Raw genomic sequence first — 20861 nt, forward strand, 5'->3', positions numbered from 1 at the left:
TTTTTTTCCTGTTTATGACTTTATACTTGGGTTACCATTACTTGCGTTAATGATGGAAGTGAGAGTTGCCTTCACTCATGGAGAAAATCATGTAGCATTTTGATGTAAATCCCCCCAGACACTGGCATGCTCCGCACTCTGTCCCATCACACATCTTATGCCAGGGGAGAGAGAAGCCCTGTTTTAAGACTGCATGGTGGTGTTGTGAACATCTGGTTTACGTAACCACTTTTCCACTGAAGAACACTAAGCTGCTTTCCAATTTTTCACCTCTGCAGCCAGTGTGCTTGCATGTTCCCAATTTTAAATTTAGGCTAGACTCCCGGGAGGAATTGCTGAGAGAAATTTTTACTTTTGATTATTGTTCAGTCGATGAGTCATGTCCAGCTCTTTGCGACCTCATGGACTGCAGCATGCTAGGCTTCCTTGTCCTTTACTATCTCCTGGAGTTGCACAGACTCATGTCCATTGAGTAAGTGATGCCATCCAACCATCTCATCCTCTGTCGCCCTCCATCTTTCACAGCATCAGAATCTTTACCAATGAGTTCTATCACAATGATTTTTAAGAAAATAAACACTTGAGCCTCTCACCAAGAGTGTAAGTGTCTCTCTTTTCAACCTTTACATTTGAGGGTATAATTCTTTATCTTGGGAATCTTATGGATTAAAAGGATGTATATCACCTTAAGGGCTTCCCTGGTGGCTCAGATCGTAAAGAATCTGCCTGCAATGTGGGAGACCTGGTTTCAGTTCCTGGGTGGGTAAGATCCCCTGGAGAAGGGAATGGCAACCTACTCCAGTACTCTTGTCCGGAGAATCCCATAGAGGAGCCTGACGGGGCTACAGTCCATGGGGTCGCAAAGAGTTGGAGACGACTGAGCAACTAACACTTTCATATCACTTAAACATACTGTTTGACATTCTTTTCCTGCTTTTATATCCTCCCTGTTTATCCTGCAGAGTTGTGTGTGTTTTAGGGCAGTTGCCCTCTTGTTAGGAGTTGCACATTTGGTTTTTAGTATGTTTGTTCACTGCTTATGAATTTTTATGTAAGCAAATCAGATTGCTGCAGTACAGCTGTAAAGACATGACTTTAATCAGTTATAGTTAAGTATGGAGTGGAAAGATGGACCATTGGAGCAAAGATCAAATCTGGTCGTGGCTCCATGCTTGTAGAGTGAACCCACGCTTGTACTCAAGGGTCCACTTACAGACCTAAGGCAGTCTGGTTGTAGTCACTGGCAGTGCTGGGTCCCGAGGTGGAGGTGGAGAGGTGTGCGGGTGTGTGGGCTCTACCCGACCCGGCGGTGTGAGGGTTGGAAGCTCCTTTGGAATGCCTGGGTCAGCCTCTGCAGCCCTGCCTGCCTTGCCCGCAGCTCATGATGGAGCAGTCTAAGAAGTCCTCGCTCATGGTGGCTCGCAGCATCCTAAACAACAAGCTAATCAGTAAGAAGCTGGAGCGCTATCTGAAGGTGAGGTGCACGCCCCTGGCACGCCGGCCCAGTCCCCAGCCGTGACCCCTGCGGGTTCTCCCTTTCTTCATGTCGTGCCCCTCTCCGCAGGGTGAGAACCCTTTCACTGACAGCCCAGAGGAGGAGAAGGAACAAGAGGAGGCCGAGGGAGGTGCCCTTGATGAGGGGGCGCTGGTCGAAGCGGCCGGGGTCGCGGAGGGTGCAGAGGCCGCGCCGGCGCAGCCCCCAGTGCCTCCAGAGCCAGTACCCGGTGCCGCGCCCCCGCCCCCGCCCCCGGAGGAGGACGAGGAGGCCGTGCCCCTACTGGGCGGGGCGCTGGAGCGCCAGATCCGAGGCATCCCGGGCCTCGACGTGGAGGCTGACGACGACGAGGAGGAGGGAGGAGGAGGCGCTCCATGACTTGGCACGGGCGGGGCTCGCGGGGCCGAGGCTGGAAGCTGAGTCTAATAAAAGTTCTTCCCATCCCACCTCGTCGTCTTTTGTCTGTGTGCTGCACGGTCCACCTGGGCGGGTGCAGGCCTCACCGCTGGGCTGTGTGTCTGCGGGTGGGACCTGGGGCTGTTGGGTTACGCCTGCGCATTGGCGGCGAGAAGGGATAGGCCTGCGAGCGGTGAGGCACTTCGCACAGGAGCAAAACTAGCAAGCTACGAACACCGACCCGGAACAACCGGAAGGCAAGCCGGGGTGGTAAAGGAGGGCCCGCCGTGAACTACGACCAATGGTATCGCGTAACAGGGGTGACGTATGCGCGTGGTCTACCAGTAGAGGACGGCGGGAAGTGCGTTGAGCGCATGCGTCCTGTGGTAGCCTAGAAAAAGGAGCTGCTTGGCGGGCGGAGCTGAAGACATGGATCAGGGCTACGGAGGTTGGTGTGGGCGACTCTGCGGGGTGGGGCGGGAAGGTAGTGTCCGGGCACAGTTCCGACGCGGTGCAGGGGGCCGCGGGCCGGAGACTACACCCGAGCGCGGTTACCGCAGTTTGGTTTTGCGGAGAGGCGGCCGGGACGCGCGCGCGCAGCTCATTGGACCTCGGCCCTGTCGTTCCCGGGGCGCTGCGTGCGATTGGCCGACGGGGCCTGAGGACGTTGGCCGAGTTCGGCGAGCCGACGCTGGGGCGGACTTCGGGGGGCGCTTCAGGCAGTCGGGGTCGTTTCAGTTTTTCAGCCCCGGCTGGGTCGGCCGGGCCCTGCCGAACCCCGCCGCTCGCAGGCCCGGTGTCCCTTTTGGAAGACGCCACAAAATGGCGGCGCCGGGAGGCGGAGCTATGACGGGACTCGTGGGGCACGGGATCTGTGGCTTGGGACCGAGACGAGACCGCTGCCTCTTCCAGGGCTGTCGTGCCTGCCTGTCTGGGAACCTGCGGGGTTGGCTGGGGCCTCCGTACGGCACAGGAGGCCTGGGGCGCTGATCCCGAAGGCCGTGTGGGCTGCGCAGATTCCGACCCCTTGCCGCCAGCCGGGCGGTGCAGACAGCGGGACCTAGTGCAGCCTCTGCAGTGATTAGCCTCACTGGGCGCCTGTCGCGGACCTGGCTCAAGCACATCTGGGACAAGATACTGAGGGTCAGATGCGGGGTACCTTCTTGATCAAAGCCTGGAAACTCGTTGTGCTCTGGGGTCGTGACAGACGGTGGTTCTCCTAAAGGTTGTCTTCTGTGGTGGCCTGGAGACGCCAGAGGGGTTGTGTGAGGTGGAAAGTGCCCTTTACCCACTTGGATTTCAGGGTCTGCGGCAGGACGGACCTCGAGCGACCTGCTCTGTCTCTGGAATCTGAGCCTCCTAGGAGGCCTTTGCTGCGTGCTGGAAGCCGCGTTTACCTGCAGGGAACAGTTGGAATATGCAGGACTGGGCTTGACCCGGCGCGGATCTCTGTCCGGGCTTGTGAGGTTCAGACACGGGCGATCAGATCTTGGCTGCTTCAGGGAAGGCGCGTGTTTTGAAAGGGCAGCATTAGCAGGAGGCCAGCAGCTGAAATTGCAGAGAAGCAGAAAGGTCCTGGTGTCCTGGTGTGCTTGGGTGGCTCCAAGGTCGTTGAGTGGTTCAGCCTGGTTCTCCGGTCTTTTCTGCAGTCTGACTGGATCTCACCATTCTTTGCCTGCTTCCCTAACCAGACTTTTCAGCTAGTAATAATCCTGCCTTACCTGTGCTCATAGCTTAGAGGGGTTACACCCTGCTCCCCTTCCTACCTACCAAAAAACCTTTTCAGGCTCGGTTTAAGTGCAACGGCCTCCCAGAATCTGTAGCTTTTCCACCTAGAGTTGTTTATTTCTTAAGACTTGTTGCAGTTTAAGAGTTGCTCCTTGGCCAGCGGAGGCACCTCGATCGGGGTCCAGGTCCTCCTCTTCCTGCTCCTTAACATGTTCTTGGGCAAGTGACTTATACTCTGGAACCCCTGTGTACAACAGAGTGAACAGTACCTATTTCAAGGGTCTTGAGGTTATGTGAACGGTTTATGCTTCTTAGTTAGACCAGTGCCACAGAATTGGTCAGTTGCTGTTAGAATCACTAGTCTGCTTTTCTGCTGCATAGACGTGGAAATCTGTGTGACCGGAGATAACCTTCAGCAGGGTGACTTCAGTTCAAGTCCCATAACATCTGAGCCTTAGCTCCCTACCTCCCTCTGAATGGCATTCTGGGATCACCAGCTGAGTGTCAGTCTCGTGTGGGCATACAGTAGGCATTCATCTAATGGTTTGGATTGTCTTGGTAAGAACATTCGTGCTCAGTCGCTAACTGACGTCCAACTCTTGCAACCCCATGCACTGCAATCCACGAGACTTTTCTGTCCATGGGATTTTCCAGGCAAGAGTACCGGCATGAGTTGCCATTTCCTACTCCAGTCCTGGTCGGAGAAGGCAATGGCACCCTACTCCAGTACTCTTGCTGGAAAATCCCATGGACGGAGGAGCCTGGTGGGCTGCAGTCCATGGGGTCGCTAAGAGTCGGACATGACTGAGCGACTTCACTTTCACTTTTCACTTTCATGCATTGGAGAAGGAAATGGCAACCCACTCCATTGTTCTTGCCTGGAGAATCCCGGGGACAGGGGAACCTGGTGGGCTGCCTTCTATGGGGTCGCACAGAGTCAGACACGACTGAAGTGACTTAGCAGTAGCAGCAGCAACTCCAGTCCTGGTAGGAGAGAAGGGAGGTATTTGAGAGAGAGGAGGCTTTGCAGAGTTGAAGTCATTTAGCAGGTGTGAATGGTTACCTGTGCCCAGCTCAGTGCCAGGCTGGAGACACAGATGAAGAGGGACCAGATAGATGCTGTCATGGGAGTGTCCGGAGGGGCCGGGGGAGCCACCAGAGAGGAATGCCATCTGATGCCTCAGGACCAGGCTGAAGCCCTGGGACTTCAAGGCCCAGGAGAGCATTGGAGAGTTCAGAGTCAAAAGAAGCAAGGCCTATAGAGGCACAGCTGTTGGCTCCAGATAATCAAAGTTTGTTCCCAGTTATGAGGTTCTTACGGCTGCTGGAGGGGCTGGGGGTGGGGACTATGTCCTAATGGTGAGTGAGCTGGTAGCTAGTCCTGTGTCTTCCTCAGTTGTGGGTTGAGGCTTAGGTCAAGGTCCCTCAGCAGGCGATGGACCAAACTGGCGCGGAGGCCCATCCTCCTCCTCTTTTTTCTGCTTTGACCTCAGGCAGGTGGAGTGTGATAATGCAAAAGCCAGCTGTGGGATGACTTGGGGGGCATTGTTGTGGTTGTGCTGCCTTCTTGTAAGGCTGGCACTCATCCCCTTCAAGGAGATTCCTTTATGCTCCTCAGAAGCACTTGTTCTCTGGTGTGACAAGTATGACTGTAACTCACAAATATGTTCACAGGTTATGGGGCGTGGAGTGCTGGACCTACCAACACCCAGGGTAAGTGAGACCTGCTTGTCAGGGAGGCATGGGCTACCCCCCGCCAGCACTAGCATGAACATAGCTGGAACCAGGAAGCCTTTTTTGTAAAGGGCCAGATAGTAAATTTTTTGACTTTGCAGGCTACATGGTCTCTACAGTGTAGAAGCCACCATAGACAGTTTATAAACAAGAAGGTAGGACTCTGTGCCAGTAATGTTCACATAAAGACACTGAGATTTGCATGCCATGTGATTTCCATTATGTCATCGAACAGTCTTTATTTTAACAATTTCTGTTGTTCTATCTTAAGTCAATAGTTGAGGGTATAACCAAAGATTTTTATAAATAATACTTTTCAGTAGTTGTAGACTTAATGGGATTGATCAGATAGTACATAGAACTTCATATGCGCACCCACAGCCTATCTTCGACCCAGGCACAATTCCCCTAATTATTATAGTTAGCAGAATGTGTTACAGTTTATAAGCCAGTGTTCATACAATGTATGGTCTATAGTTCACATGAGTTTTTACTCTGTTACACAGTTTTGTGAGTTTTGACAGATATGAAAATGTGTCCTTTGTCAGAGTTTGCATTTTATGGAGTATTCGTTTAAAAACATAAAACCCATTCTTAGCTTGTGGGCCCTACAAAAACAGGGCTGTGGACTAGATTTGGCCCTGGGCCCGTCCATGGACGCTGCTCAGGAGTCCTCATCATGGTACTTAGTGTGTTTGAAGAACTAGAATGTGCTCTCTGGTGGGCCAGGTTTTCTGCTTTTTGCCAGCATTTGTTCCAGGGGATTGGTTGAAGGTTTCCTTTGTTTTCTGAGCCTGGGACTTGGCCCTTGCCCCACTGGCAGCAGGGTCGCTTTTGAGTCGCTTTTCCACCCATCACCTAGTTTCCCAGCAGGAGGCCTTCTGTGTTGCTCAGGCACACAATGTCCCTGCTCAGTTGAGCTGGGGACATGATTCTCCACCAGTGCACTCCATGCTGTTGGCGGTGCCTTAGATCTGGCGCCGGGTGAAAACTGGCACTTTAGAACAGCTCTGCCTGGGGACCTGGCCTGGCAGCCTCTTCGCTGCTGGCCCACGCTGGACAAGCTTCCTGGGAAAAGACTGTAGTGTCCTTTCTGTTGCCCTAAAGGACAGCTTACTTAGGAGAGATGCCCTGGTTATGCTTAGCTGAGCATTTCTGTAGGAAGTGAGTTTTACAGCTAGTGGACCGCACCTTTCCTGACCTCAGTGGGCAACCAAGGGGGCCTCCTTGCAGCACTGACCTAGCCACCCCCGGCTCTGGCCCTGTGGATGGTGGAGTGAGGTGACAACCGTCCTTCAGTGTCTGGGCTGGGGCTGGGGTTGGGGTGTGGAACTAGGTCTTACATGCCTTCGTTTTGTAAACCGACATCTTGTATGTTTTTGTTTCTTCTAATTTAAGGTACATATGGAACTGGTGTGGCCAGCTGGCAAGGTAAGCCCTTCTAGGGGTCTGTGGGTGGGTAAGTAGGCCTCTGACCAGCTACCTAGAGGGGCTGGGGTGCAGGGACCCCCATCTCCCATCCTTGGTGTGCTCACAGTTGTCCTGAAGGCTCAGCAGACTGGATCTGAGATATGGGGGAGTGCTGGGGGCAGGCCTCCGAGGGAGTTTACTGGAGGTAGCGGGTAGGGAGGGTTGTGGTGGTGGTCTGCTCTTTGGTGGGTCCATCAGTCTTCCAACTGCCAGCTCCTGGGCTCTCTGGCTTTGGATGAGAAGCAAGTCCTATGATTCGGTATAAAAAACCCACTGCTCAGAGTTGAGGCCGTGCCCTCCTGCCGCCTGTTGGCAGGTGACGTGTGCAGTGCTGGGGCAGGGGCAGCAGCCCTTGATCCCAGGACCCTTTTCCTTCTTCACAGGCAGTGGGTGCTCCTTGCCTGACTTGTCCCCCAGGGACTGGTCTTGTAGCTGCTGAGATCTGACTTAGCTCTTCCTCCCTCCATCAGGTTATGAAAACTACAATTACTATGGTGCCCAGAACACCAGCGTCACCACAGGAGCAACTTACAGCTACGGCCCAGCCTCATGGGAGGCCACCAAGGCCAGCGACGGCCTGGCGCCTGGGGGCCCTGCCATGCACATGGCTTCTTACGGCCCAGAACCATGCACTGACAGTTCTGACTCCCTCATCGCCAAGATCAACCAGCGTTTGGACATGATGTCCAAGGAAGGAGGAAGGGGCGGGAGCAGCAGCGGTGGGGAGGGCATGCAGGACCGGGAGAGGTGATTATAGACCTGAGTCCTTCCCGGGGGTCCCACGTGCCCCGCTTTGTATAGAGGGAGTGGGCACCTGCTCGTCCTGGGAGGGCTCTTCCCCAGCTCCCTCCTCAGTGTAGGGCAGATAAGTTGAGCCTTTGTTGGGGCAGAGGCATTTGGTAGGACTTGCTGGTTTCCTGGGTGGTGGGCCTTAGGGCATGCCCGTTAGCTCAACTATGTAAGACCCCTTACTTCTGCATCAGGCACCCAGCATCTTCTCCCTGTTCCTGCGGCCAGGGTTTCACTCCCCTTGTTCAGTGGTGTTTCAGAGGGATTCAGTATGTTTTACTTTGTGAGCATCTCAGAGGGGTGCATGGCAGTTTGGTTTTGCTGCTCTGAATGTAGGGAGGTGTGCTTTGCAGGAGGCGTTGAGATCGTGCCTGGACAGTGTGGTGATGGGTTGTGCTTTCTTTGCAGCTCCTTTCGCTTCCAGTCGTTTGAGTCCTATGATTCCAGGCCTTGCCTGCCTGAGCACAATCCCTACCGCCCCAGCTACAGCTACGACTATGACTTTGACCTGGGGCCCAACCGCAATGGTGGCTTTGGTGGTCAGTACAGTGACTGCCGGGACCCAACCCGTGAGCGGGGCTCCCTCGATGGCTTCATGCGGGGCCGCGGCCAGGGCCGCTTCCAGGACCGGAGCAACCCCAGCACATTTATGCGCAGTGACCCCTTCATGCCACCTGCAGCTGCCTCTGAGCCTCTTTCTACTCCGTGGACGGAGATGAACTATGTGGGTGGGCGGGGCCTTGGAGGCCCCTCCCCCAGCAGGCCCCCACCTTCCCTCTTCTCCCAGTCCATGGCCCCTGACTTTGGCATGATGGGCATGCAGGGGGCAGGTGGTTATGACAACTCTGTGCCCTATGGATGTGGCCGGTCACAGACCCGGATAAGAGATCAGGTAAGCCTTTGCCAAGCTCTAACCTGCCTTGTTTGTGTTTTTTTATATGTTTATCTTTAAAGTATTTTAGAGATCTTCCGAGACCTTATGTCACTTTTTTAAAGTGCAGTTCAACTTCTAGTGAAAATGTGCAGAGTTGTGCAACCTTCACTTTTCACTATTATGTAATTAAGAGTGTTTCCATCATCCCAGAAAGAAACCTGTCGTTTCCTCTTCTCTCCCTCAATGCATGGCAACAGTTAATCTAGCTTTTGTCTCTCTAGATGTCCTTCTGGACGTTTCATATGAAGGCAGTCATGTAATACGTGGCCTTTTGTGTCCAGCTTCTTTCACTCAGCATAAAGTTTTTGTGTTTCGGCGGGGGGGTGAGGGTGGGAGAGGTTCCAACTATGGTGTCTTCCTTTGCTTTCTGAAAGACCTTTTTTGCCCTTGTTCTCTGACCTGACAATCCCTTTGTTCTTCATTGCTCTGGGGACAAATGGGGACCATCAGAGTAAGCAATACATGGGAGTGTGCTTCTCTTTGTAGCCTCGGCGGAGAGGGTTCAATCGCTGTGGCCCAGAAAGCTTGGGCAGGAAACGGAAGCAGCTGCAGATTTATGATGAGCCTGACACCAAACAAGCTCGAGCTGACAGTGAGGGAGATTTTTCTGAAAATGGTATGCCCTGGGGCCAGTAGGCCAGGGTGGGTATAAGATGGGTCAGCTGCATGTTTGGTGTTCTGCCTGCCTGTCTGGACAGCGCACACAGGGGAACTCAATGACATGTGTCACTCGAAGTGCCACAGTCCCCACTGTAGTCAGGATGAGCACAGTCACTCTGGACAGTGAGTTTGGGAAGTGAAAACAGGGAGTGGGCCCACTGCCAGGGGCTGACTTTCTTTATTCCTTTGTGTTTGGTAGATGATGGAGCTGGTGACTTCCGATCAGGAGATGAAGAATTCAGGGGTGTAAGTTCGCCTTTACCGATCAACCTCCAGTGTCTCTAGTGTGGGATTTCTTCCTTTAGTGTCTTCCTCACAGAGAGGCAGGAACAGCTGCTGTGGTAGATTCAACTCCACCTTATGAGTCAATTTAATAATCAGACTTGCAGCTCGGTTTCTGAGAGTTTTCCACTTGAAACAATCCTTGTTTTCCTGAAAACGTTCCCAGCCCTCTCCCCAGCCATTCCTAGGTCCTCACAGTGATGTGCCTGGCTGCCACGTGGTAACTGCAGTGGCCACGTAGGCTGAGGCTTTCAAATAGGCACTGAAGACTCATTTACTTACCAGCTGTATGCTGGTGCTGAGTTGTATCCCTGTCCTTCAGCTCTTAAAACCAGTCATGGGAGATGGGTGTCAGAGGCTGGCTCTTAGCCAGGACCAGGCACAAGTACCTGGGGTGCAAGCCTTTGCTGCCTCCTGCAAACTCTAATCCAAGTCTGGGGCAGGACAGGAAATCTGGGCGTGTGAAGCTTCATCCCGGGGCTTCTGATGATCAGATGAGGTTAGGGGCGGGGAGGAAGGCCCTGGGTACAGTGACTTTTCAGCTCCTCTGATTGTCTTGCTTGTCCCTTGTCTAGATTGTTTAGATGTTGAGTCTGGGAATTTCTGTATACCTGCTGATAGATCTGTATATCAGCTTGATGTCTAAGAACTGGGTTCAGTTATATGAGTTTTTATCTATACCTGACTCGTTATCATTTTTGGTAGATGTAAACGTAGCTGGGAAATGTCATAAAGCCCATTTTCAGGAAAGAGTGCTAGGACTAGCTTTTTCTACAAATCGGGGTTTCTCGACATTGTTGATGGATGCACTTTGGGTATCCCATGTGCAGAGGTGTGCATTTGCCAGAGGTAGGAGCCTGGTGGGCTGCCGTCCACGGGGTCACACAGAGGCGGACACGCCTGTAGCAGCAGCAGCAGCAGTTCTCTAGATTTAGAAAGAACTGAAAGCTAGTCTGTGTCTTTAATTTAAAAAAAGCAAGTTAGTTGTTAGCACAGAGCCTCAGAAGGCAAGCAGGACTAGTGGCAGGACGCTCAGGCCCCGTCCCGTGGCCCTGGGACTTGTCCTGACGTGCTGTGGCTGTGTTCCTGGTGGCAGGGGGCTTGGCTGCTTGTGGAGAGCTCTAAAAATTCCACCTCACAGTGTGCCTTTGTGCCCTTTTTCAGGAGGACGAATCCTTTGACTCCGGGAGACAGAGAGGTAGGCATCCCCCAGCATCCCTTTGAGCTTTCTTGTGTCTGCCCAGCTGCCCTGTACTCACTGCCTGATACCCAGCTGAGCTGGGCTTCTGAGCAAGGTTGGAGGAGGGGCTGGAGACTCAGGGCAGAAGAGGGGCCGTGGCTGCCAGGTGGGCCTTGGCCTTGCCACTCACTCTGAGGCTTTGCCTTGGTGTTTGCAGCAACACTTGCTGGAAATGGGTCTGTTTGCCTCACTCAATGCAGGCCCTGGAGGCAGGGGGAACTCATCGCTGGGTATCTGCAGTAGCTTGAAATGGTAGGGAGGAGAGAGTCTCAGAAATGCAAGAGAGAAGAGAAAAGGCACCCTCCAGCCTGTCTTCTCTGTTCCCCCTTTGGCCAGTGCAGGTCCCTGTACTGTTTGCTCCTGGGCTTCATTCTGTCCACAGCTCCCTTGCTTGCCAGGCCAGGGCCGTGCTTCTGGCCTCTGTGGTGGGGACACTGGCACAGTGTGGGGCAGAGATCAGATGCCTGCCTGGGAGGGGCGCAGGGGGTGGGGGGCCTGGATCCTCCAGAGGCAGGCACTGCTCAGCAGGCCCCAGCAGTTCCAGTGTGAGAGACTTAAGAGTCACAAATGAGTGGCAAGAACAGAGGAACGTTGAGCCCTTTAGGAGGGGTGTGGAGAGGCAGCCACTTGTTTCTCTCCTGTTCCTGTGGGTATGTCCATAGCTGGTTTCGCACAGGCTGCTCCCATTAATTATGAAGGCCCTGACTTAGATGCTCCTTCTCTTACATGTTCAGGTTTAGCCAACCCTCTGAGGTCCTCCTGCCCTGTTTATTGAAGCGATTACATCCATAGCATGGGACCACAGAGCATTTAGCGGCTCGTGCAGCGGGGTAAATGCTAAAGCAAAGGTGACATGTTTATTGCGCACAGGTCCTGCTGCCTACCCGGGATGACTTTGCTATTAAACAGCAGTAATAGTTTCAGGCAGTGATCTCTTGCCAAAAATCCCACACGCCCTTTTGAGAGGCTTCTGAGCAGCGCACGCCGGTCGCCATCTTCGTGGGACAGTCTCGTGACTGGCATCAGGGGTAGGGGTTACAGTTCAGATGCTTATCCAACCTTGTTTCAGCGTCCGGCCCTGGCCCTGAGCCACGGTGAGGCAGCCTGGCCCAGGCTGCACCTCTGGGCTGCACGGCTCTCTCCGGAGCTCCCGCGCTGGCCCCATGGGGTGGACGGAGGACCGTTTGGTCTCTTCCCATTTTTATTTCTGGGATTGCTTCCTGCATATCGCTGGGAAAGCCAGAGATTGATGGTTTCTTGTGAGTGGGAGGTAGAGTCTGGGCCAGCAGGGATTGTCAGACCTGCTGAGGCCCTAGCTCAGAGGAGGCTGGCAGGACGGCTGTCATAGCCCACCTGGCAGCGGGACAGAGGGCGGCAGAGTGGCTGGCGTCACTCTCTGAAGCCGTCCAGCTGCTGCCTGGGGAGAATCGCTTCTGTCTCCTTAAGTAACATTGGGAGAAGACCCAATGGTAGGGTGCTGGACTGGAAAAGCAACATAGGGAAGGACAGAGCAAGTGGGCCGTAGTGTGAGTGGGGTGGGCGGGCCGTGTCCCTGGCCCATCCCAACCTTATCAGGCCCTGGCGGGGAGTGATGTGACTCCCCTGGGAACTGCTCAGGGTTCTCATCAAAGGCCCACTCCTTTTGGGAGCCTTTGACAGCCCCTTGCTGCCTCAGGGTGTCCTGACCCTGCCATGCGTGGAGGGCACAGCAGGGCATGGGGTATGGTGGCACAGCTGTGGCCCCCGTCAAAGCCCTGGTGCTCAGCACCTCTACAGGCTCCTCAGAGGGTCTGGAAGGGACTTCTCTGTTGCAGGAGAGAAGGACGACGAAGACGATGAAGTGAAGAAGAGAAGGGAAAAGCAGAGGAGGAGAGACAGGATGCGAGACCGAGCAGCTGACAGGTGAGGAGGTGAGGCAGATGAGGTGAGCATAGTCAAGGCTCTCCTGAGCGCATCTGTCTTCACTCCGTAGTGTTGGGGGTGAGGGGCCTCATCACCTCATTTCCAACCCCCCCACCCACCCCTCAGGGCCTGATAAGGTTGGGATGAGCTGGGGAGACACGGCCTGCCCACCCCACTCATACTACGGCCCACCTGCTGTCTGTGTCCTTCCCTATCTTGCTTTTCCAGTCCAGCAGCCTACCATCTGACTCTGAGTATGTGTCAGGAAAGCCTTGTCATCAGGTCAATGGGAGACAAAACTTGGGAAACATACTGAGTCTTATCCTTGTTGGTGTTGCTTGCCCTCCTGCAGGCCTGTGAGGAGTTCCCTTGTCTCTTGGCTGTCATCCCAGACAGGTGAAGTGTATTTAGCCAAGCTGCCAAGGTGTTCTGGGTGCCTTGTCCATGTAAATCCAAACCACTTGTGGAGTTTGACATGTATAGAAGTCAAACTTCAAGATTTAAAAGCAGCAGTGCAAACCGCAAAGGGCATTGGTATGAGCACACTGCACCTCTCCTCATAAACCACTGGAGTACATGGTTGATGAGGCCTTGACCAAGCTGGCTACTTCCCTGTGCGCAGGTTCTCTTGAAGACTTGAGAGGAAATCCTTGCCCTTAAGGCTCAAATGGGGATAATGGTTTTCCTGTGCAAGTAACACTTAGCAAAAGAACAAACAGTAGAGGCTGGAAAGCGGGGAAGGAGGAGTTCCAAGTATTGCAGAATTCACTGAAATCGTATCTTTAAACAGATGAATAAAAATGACAGTCATTCTAGATCTGTTTTCATGCCACATGGGAACTGAGATTAATTTTAAAGGAATCTTTAGACTGCCTGGACTTCCCTTGTGGCTCAGCTGGTAAAGAATCCGCCCACAATGCAGGAGACCTGGGTTTGATGCCTGGGTTGGGAAGATCCCCTGGAGAGGGAAAGACTACCCACTCCAGTATTCTGGCCTGGAGAATTCCAGGGACAGTCCATGGGGTCGCAAACAGTCAGACACGACTGAGCGACTTTCACTTAGACTGCCTTAGTGACTAATGATCCTCAAAAAAATTGGAGAAGCTGTCACAGGGGAGGTCAAGATGCAGCAGAGAACCGGGAACCCTGTATTTATTTGGTGGCTTCCTGACAGTTGTGCACACAGGACCCAGGAGATTTTCCTCTTCACTCCTCTTTCGGGGGTATCTGCAAAGGCAAGGGTGTCTTGTGGCACTTGTCCAGCAGAACTCTGATTTGGCAGAGGAGGATTCCTGAGTGGCACAGGGCCTCTGCTCTTAGACCCATGAGGAGCAGAGCTGAGGGAAGCAACACCCAGCTCTGGGTGTTTGGGAGTCTGTCTGTAGGGTGCTCTCCCCTTGTCATACGGCATGTATGTATCTGGTGAGATTTTGAAAGCACACAACGAAGAAACCTCAGTTTTCATCCTTAGGTATCATGTGTCCTTCCGTTGAGTCCCATTGGAGAACTGAGATCATGTGAGTTTTGAATTTTGTGAGATCATCAGGAATTCTGTGGTACTAAATGGGGTCAGTTGTCTTGTATCTTCCAAGTGGCTGCAGAAAGAAACATCTGAGAAGCTATGGAGTTGGGTTCTAGGTCCTCAGAGCAATGGGCTAGAGACTTAGGGAATCCACAGTTCTGAAAAGTCTCCACCTCTTTGGGCCAAAAAAAGTGGTATGGTAGTAAAGTGCTACAGTAATCATTTTCCTGAAATACTTGCAAGGTTGTACTCTGATTCTTTTTTTTTTTTTCTTTGTACTCTGATTCTTAATATGGAGAAGCTTGGAGTAACTGTTACTCTGATGCAGAGATAAGCTGGTTATCTCCAACACTGCTTTTCGTTTTGTCTTCCTTCTCCAGGATTCAGTTTGCGTGTTCCGTGTGCAAGTTCCGTAGCTTTGAAGATGAAGAAATCCAGAAGCATTTGCAAAGCAAGTTTCACAAAGAGACACTGCGCTTTATAAGTACCAAGCTGCCTGACAAGACGGTGGAATTCCTCCAGGTAAATCACACTCAGCCTCCATCACGGCGTGTCCCAGTGATCCTGCAGGTGTTGAATCCCCGGCGGAGAAGGGAAGCCTAAACTAGGTCCAGACTTCTTTTTCCAGAATAGCAGTGTGCAGGTCCCTGAGGCAGAAGGACAGTGAGAGCTCCACTCATTGTAGTTTGCATTAATTCTGCCCATGGAGCTGCTCTGATGGCTGTCTTCCAATCCTGAGATAAGATAAGACAGCTGAGATAAGGCTGTCACCACCCACCGTGGGCTTGGCAGCCACCCTTGGTGAGCTGCCGCTGGTACAGTTGAAAAAATACCCACATGCGCCATCTCCCCTCATTTCATTCTCCCCTCATTCACTCCCAACCTCTCTAGGAATACATTATAAACAGGAATAAGAAAATTGAGAAACGGCGTCAGGAACTGATGGAGAAGGAAAGTACAAAACCAAAACCAGATCCTTTCAAAGGTGAGTTACGATCTGAGGTGGAGGGTGGGTGTTAGTCCAGATCACAGAGCCCAGGTCAGAGTGGCTGAAAATGTGACAAAGTGAAGACAAATGGGAGGGGCGCTTACCAGGGGAAGGAGACCTTCATGTGTGGCCTAAGGTAGATGACAGCTCTACAGGCAGCTTATTGGGGTGCTATTTAAGCACTCTGATGTTTTTCCTCCTTAGCATGAAGAGAAAGGACCGAAGGATGAGAAAAGTTAAAAATAAAGTTCCCAGGTGCGGAGGCCTTGTGTTCTGTCTCCATGCACCTGCTGGAGGGCAGGTCATGCGTGTCTCAGATTCTGGCCTTACTAAATCCTTAGGGCCATGGGGAGAAAATGTGAGCCCTGATGGGGAGTGAGTGGGAGAGAAGCATCACTTGGATGCCGACCCAAATCCCACAAGACTGGGGTGTTGTCAACAGGGATTGGCCAGGAGCACTTCTTCAAGAAAATAGAGGCTGCTCACTGCCTGGCCTGTGACATGCTGATCCCGGCGCAGCCCCAGCTCCTCCAGCGGCACCTGCACTCTGTTGACCACAATCACAATCGCCGGGTGAGTGCCCCCCTGGTGTGGGGTGGGGCAAGCAGTCCTGGCTGTAGTGCGAGGGGTTCAGAACTTTGTGTGTCTCATGTGGAAGTGAACATCTTTAGGGGCTTTTGCCATATTCCATCAAGTCCATCATTTCATGAAGTGATTGTAACATGCACCCCAGTTTCTATTAAAATGTGAGGAAAATGTGTTGCTTAAGATTGACTAAACACAGTAGCTGGAAATTTTCCCAGGTTGAGAATATTCCCTGTAAGTCACATGAGTAAATTCCCCAGTTGCTGAAAAACTGGATTTCTTACAAGCTGAGGCTGAGGACCACTCAGAGCAGAATGGTCTGGAGGACTCAGGGTCAGGGATTGGTTTGATCCTTACTAGCTGATGGGGCCTGAGGCTAAATGCCAGAGTATTGGCAGGTTGTTGTTGTTGTTTTTAAATAAAGGGTCAAACTGTAAATATTTTTAGCTTTGCCAGCCATCAGGTCCCTGCCTTAACTTGTTAATCCTCAAGTCTGTGGCTAATGGGCAGAAATGGCCACAGGCCTTAAGTAAAGGGAATGGGTGTGGCCGCATCTGGCCTGCAGGCTCTAGCTTGCCAAGCCCTGGTTTAGCATCTTTGTGGTTAGTTTACCTGACTACCAGATTGGAGCTACCTGGCTGCCCATCATCTCCTGGTATTACTAAAGACCAGACAAAAACCACTGTACAAACAAGGGATTATCATCTGAGTTAGGCTCTAAAACAGTCAAATGTTTGCAGCATTCAGACTTTTCCTATAGAATTTACTTGTAAAGTCAGAATAACTCAGAAAACTGAAAAGAAAAAGCTTGGCCTTCTCCCCTACTGAGTCCACATAGCTTCTGATCTGTAAATGTTTTTATTTCTTCCTTGCTTGTACGTGTGGTACTTGGACATCAGTGGTGTGCCTGCGCTTTTTAAGGTCTCAGACTTATCCCCACTATTTCACAGACTCAGTTCTGATTCTTCTCCAGTGCTTGCTTGCTTTTATTATTGGAGTCCAGCACTTGGGGACTTGCCATACTGAAGAAAGATTTTAGTTGCATAGGACGAATCTCAGAACAACTCAGTGTACCCAGGCTGGTTTATTCTCTCGCTGCTCTGTGCACACCATTTTTAAAAACTCATGTTTGATTCCCTTTGTAGTTGGCTGCTGAACAGTTCAAGAAAACAAGTCTCCATGTGGCTAAGAGTGTTTTGAACAACAGACATATAGTGAAGATGCTGGAAAAATACCTCAAGGTTTGTGCTTCAGAGTCCAGTAGATGGGAAAAGCTTTGGAAATGGAGGATGAACTAACTCTCTGGGTTTGGAATTCTATCCAAAGTGCAGTGTTTAGCATTTCTGAGTCTTTTGAAGAATTGAGAGATGTTGGAATGTATCAGGCTTGGAGATTCCACAACTGTGCATTCCCTGAGACTCACTGCTTGTCTGGGAACTCTGGGAAATGGTCCTGCTTGATTAATCTGTGCAGTAGTGCTGACTATCACCATGACTGTCTCTCCATAAAATAGCAACCCAAATGATGGTGAAATGCTTACAACAAAACAAAAAAACGAAGTAGATGATAATTCTTCATGTAGATGCTAAAACATATTTTTGCTAGCAGAGACAACCGTAAGATGGGGAACAAGGAAGAGGGAAGAGCTAGCAGTGCCATGGTATCAGGAGCAGAGTAATAAAAAAAAAATCCCAAGGAGGATACCCTGGAGAGGAGTCTGGTTGGAAGAGTCTCTGGTTCCTCCTTCGGAAGCCCATTTTGCTAAGTGCTCAGACCCACGACTTCAACGTTTGGGGCTGGCAGTTAAGATTCAGCATAACCTGACTAGGACGTGTTTGCCCTCCTCTCAGTTATTAATTGCTTCAGTATTTGAAGATTCATTTCATCCGTAAAGGGATAGAATTTAAACAACCAGTGTAAGAACCAGGACTGGTCAGTGTTTTACCTTGAGGCTTAGACAGACTTAAAGTTACTGGAGTCAGCTGTTAACTCAAGCTTCTAAATACTTGGTTTCGTTTTGGCCCTACCTCATAGCTTCTGGAATCTCAGTTCCCTGACCAGGAGTGAATCCAGGCCGTGGCAGTGAAAGCTCAGAATCCTAAGCGTGAGGCCACCAGGGAACTCCCTACACACCATTATTTTTTTGGTATGTGGGATCTTAGTTTCCCCAACCAGGGATCGAACGCACGTCCCCTGTAGTGGAAGCTAGGAGTCTTAACCACTGGACTGCCAGGAAAGTCCTAAACACTGTATTTTAAAACATTTTCTGATCTGCTAGTGGTATTGTTTAGTAAGTCTCATTTTCTTCACTGTAAAATGGGGGTAACCTTCATGCCTGGGCTGTGTGCTTAAATGAAACTTTAGAAAGAGCCTTGGGACTTTTCCTTGTGGTCCAGTGATGAAGAATATGCCTTCCAGTGCAAGGGATGCTAGTTTGATCCCAGGTCAGAGAACTAAGATCCTACATGCCACGTGGCCAAAAAATCAAAATACAAAAGAGAAGTAGTATTGTGTTAGATTCAATAAAAACTTTAAAAATGGTCCACATTAAAAAAAAAAAAAAGCCTGAACTTCCTGTTAAAATGAGGTTTGGGGTTTTGGGTTTTTTTTTTTTTTTTTTTTTTAATTGGGTTAAGAATATCTATGACTTTTTAAACCTTTCCTCATCATTGTATGCTTGAATAACAAGTGCAAAATAGTGCTCATGAAGCTTTTCTGAGATGTTTTTTTCTGAGCATGTGTAGGATGGACTCACTTGATGTGATTTAAAATGTTTCTCTTATTGACTCTGCCCATCATGAAAACATGAACTCCCAGCAGCCTGAGCCTCAGTCTCTCGTTTGGACAGTTGTTTAGACCGCACTAACCTGGGTTTCCTCTTCTTGGCCAGGGTGAAGACCCTTTCACCAGTGAAGCTGGTGATGCAGAAATAGAAGGAGATGAGCCTTTAGGAAGTGAGGATAAGGAGGAGACCCCTGAGGAGGTGGCGGCCCAGGTCTTGGCTGAGGTGGTTACGGCAGCAGTGAGGGCAGTGGATGGTGAGGATGCTCCTGCTCCAGAAAGTGGTGAGATACCGGCCGAACGGGACGGCCCCACAGACACGGCCGAAGCCACCAGTAGTCCCTACCCCGAAGCAGAGACTCCCTGCAGAGTGGCGCCCGGGAAGGGCAGCACTGACGGAGAAGCTGCAGGTGAAGCTGCGGAGGCTGGAGTCGAAGTGGAGGCCATGGCAGCAGAGTCAGAAAGCACCGTGACAGCCACAGCTGCTGCAGAAGCCACAGTGGAACAGACTGATGCAGAGTCCAAAGATGCTGTTCCCACAGAATGATCCTTCTTTCCCTGTTTCAAGGGATATGTTATATAATGCATTATTCTCTCTCCTTTGGTTTGTAAGTAGTACTAGGGTATGTGATACTGGAATATTATTTTGGCAAAGAGACACAGCCATTTCCTTCAGAAAAGTGTACCTCACAGGCTTGTCTCAAAGAGTCGTGTGGCTTTCTGCCTTGGTGTGAAGGCTGTAAAAGTTGTACATTCCCCCAAGTGGCTGTGACATCTCTCTTTACATGATAGTTGGAATAATAAAAGTTGGATAATTAGACCTTGCTGATACTTTGCTTGTTAAATACAGCCACTGGCTGAATGCACCCCTTTTTATTTTTTGGTCTGGGAGCAGTTCAATACTAGGATGTATCTTGCTTTATAAAGCTTTTACTGTTTTTGTTAAAGTTTCAAGAATTTACTTTGGCTTCGGTTTTTGATCTCTGCTTTTGTGGTGCACTGTGTGGTGTGTGGTCCTCCTTCACAAGAGGCAGCAGAATCTTGGTAACATGTGATTTGATTCTGTCACATCAGTGAATTCTCAAAGGCCTGAAGAATCTTACACGTGAACCACTGGAAGCACACCTACTTACCCTCAAGAATGAGGATATTTTGCCTGGGGCATTGTTTCCCAACTTTTAGTCCTTGGTGAATCACCTTTGCAATGTTTTACCTCATTTGTGACCCACCTCTGCATTACTTCAGGGTTTCTTGTTTTTCTTTAAATTGAGTTACTTTTACTTAAATATATTTAAAAAGAAAATTTGATGTCTTGTGAATGGAAAATCAATATAAATTGCCATAGAGATACCTATCTGTGGAAAGTGAATAAACATTTTATTTTAGATAAATATTCCTTTGGAAGTTTCTGAATCTGTAAGAAAGAAAAGCTAGCATGTGTTGAAGGTTAGTAAGCAACAGTTACACTTTCATATAATCAAAAGAACTGGAAGATAACCGCCCTTTTGAAATGGTACTGCTGGGTCTGTTTTCCTGTAAGCCTTTGAGCTGTCACACTTAGGAAGGCACTGGCCAGCGGGACGTTATTAGAAAAGAGGTGATAGAAAAGAGAGCACCTGGTATACAACAGGTGGTAACTGATTCATGACAAAACTTAGGTGTGTGCACTGCTCTCAAGGAGCCTTATTGGAGACATGAGATGGGTATTTATGAAAAAGTCAAATGGTAGAACTAAAAGCAAATAAATTGCTTAGTAAGCAAGAAACGGTGCCTCTGAATCTTTTCTACTAATCATTCCTTAATACTGCATTTGTTTTGTTCAGTCACTAAGTTGCGTCTGACTTTGCAACCCTATGGACTCCAGCATGCCAGGCTCCCCTGTCAATCTCCCAGAGTTTGCCCAGATTCATGTCCATTGAATCAACAATGTTATCTAACCATCTCATTCTCTTCCAGCCCCTACTTCAATTTTTCAGGATCAGGGTCTTTTCCAATGAGTCAGCTCTTCGAATCAGATGGCCAAAGTATTGGAGCTTCAGCATCAGCCCTTCCAAGGAACTTTCAGGGTTGACTTCCTTTAGGATTGACTGGTTTGATCTTGCTGTCCAAGGGACTCGAGAGTCTTCTCCAACACCACAGTTTGAAAGAATCAATTCTTCGGTGTTCAGCCTTGTTTATAGTCTAACTCACATCTGTATAAGACTACTGGAAAACCCATAGCTTTGACTGTATGGACCTTTGTTGGCAAAGTGATGTCTCTACTTTTTAATACGCTAGGTTTGTCATAGATTTCCTTCCATGGAGCAAGCGCCTTTTAATTTCATGGCTGCTGTCACTGTCCACAGTGATTTTGGA

General features: G+C 50.5%; 2 protein-coding genes across 53 annotated transcripts in view; both read left to right on the forward strand.

Moving 5' to 3' along the window:
* Positions 1 to 1941, forward strand: part of AKAP8L (A-kinase anchoring protein 8 like) — a 31983-nt gene extending 30042 nt beyond the window's left edge. For all 48 annotated transcript variants that reach the window (XR_015166571.1, XR_015166569.1, XR_015166572.1 and 45 more), the window contains 2 exons: positions 1379 to 1474; positions 1565 to 1941. Coding sequence is in view for 6 of the 48 variants with exons in the window: in XM_086408740.1 (XP_086264866.1) it covers positions 1379 to 1474; positions 1565 to 1873 (405 nt within the window). In the remaining 42 variants the exon portion in view is untranslated. The remainder of the gene's footprint in view (positions 1 to 1378; positions 1475 to 1564) is intronic.
* Positions 1942 to 2263: 322 nt separating this feature from the next.
* AKAP8 (A-kinase anchoring protein 8) lies at positions 2264 to 20271 on the forward strand. Of its 5 annotated transcripts, none has more exons than XR_015166594.1 (14): positions 2264 to 2339; positions 5294 to 5332; positions 6752 to 6784; positions 7294 to 7570; positions 8021 to 8504; positions 9033 to 9162; positions 9406 to 9452; positions 10653 to 10686; positions 12543 to 12638; positions 14533 to 14674; positions 15044 to 15137; positions 15583 to 15713; positions 16871 to 16966; positions 18616 to 20271. XR_015166594.1 is itself a non-coding variant. In XM_086408749.1 (14 exons), exons 1-14 carry the CDS (start codon positions 2321 to 2323, stop codon positions 19051 to 19053), a joined length of 2052 nt encoding a protein of 683 aa, XP_086264875.1. In that variant the 5' UTR covers positions 2264 to 2320; the 3' UTR covers positions 19054 to 20271. The 5 variants fall into 5 exon arrangements, 3 of the variants coding, with proteins under 3 accessions (XP_086264875.1, XP_086264878.1, XP_086264876.1); XM_086408749.1 differs by having other exon boundaries at positions 12543 to 12630; XM_086408750.1 differs by lacking the exon at positions 2264 to 2339 and adding an exon at positions 2534 to 3034 and having other exon boundaries at positions 12543 to 12630.
* Positions 20272 to 20861: the final 590 nt, after the last annotated feature.

This window comes from Bos grunniens, chromosome 7 (assembly GCF_055505025.1).
Source record: "Bos grunniens cultivar Pamir isolate PY7600 chromosome 7, Bosgru_T2T1.0, whole genome shotgun sequence".
Classification (NCBI taxonomy): Eukaryota; Metazoa; Chordata; class Mammalia; order Artiodactyla; family Bovidae; genus Bos; species Bos grunniens.

Bases quoted from the DNA above. Each gene is read 5' to 3' on its own strand.
- AKAP8 (XM_086408749.1), top strand. The intron at 8,505-9,032 runs GTAAGCCTTTGC...TTCTCTTTGTAG, and splicing joins AGACCCGGATAAGAGATCAG to CCTCGGCGGAGAGGGTTCAA. The intron at 9,163-9,405 runs GTATGCCCTGGG...TGTGTTTGGTAG, and splicing joins GGGAGATTTTTCTGAAAATG to ATGATGGAGCTGGTGACTTC.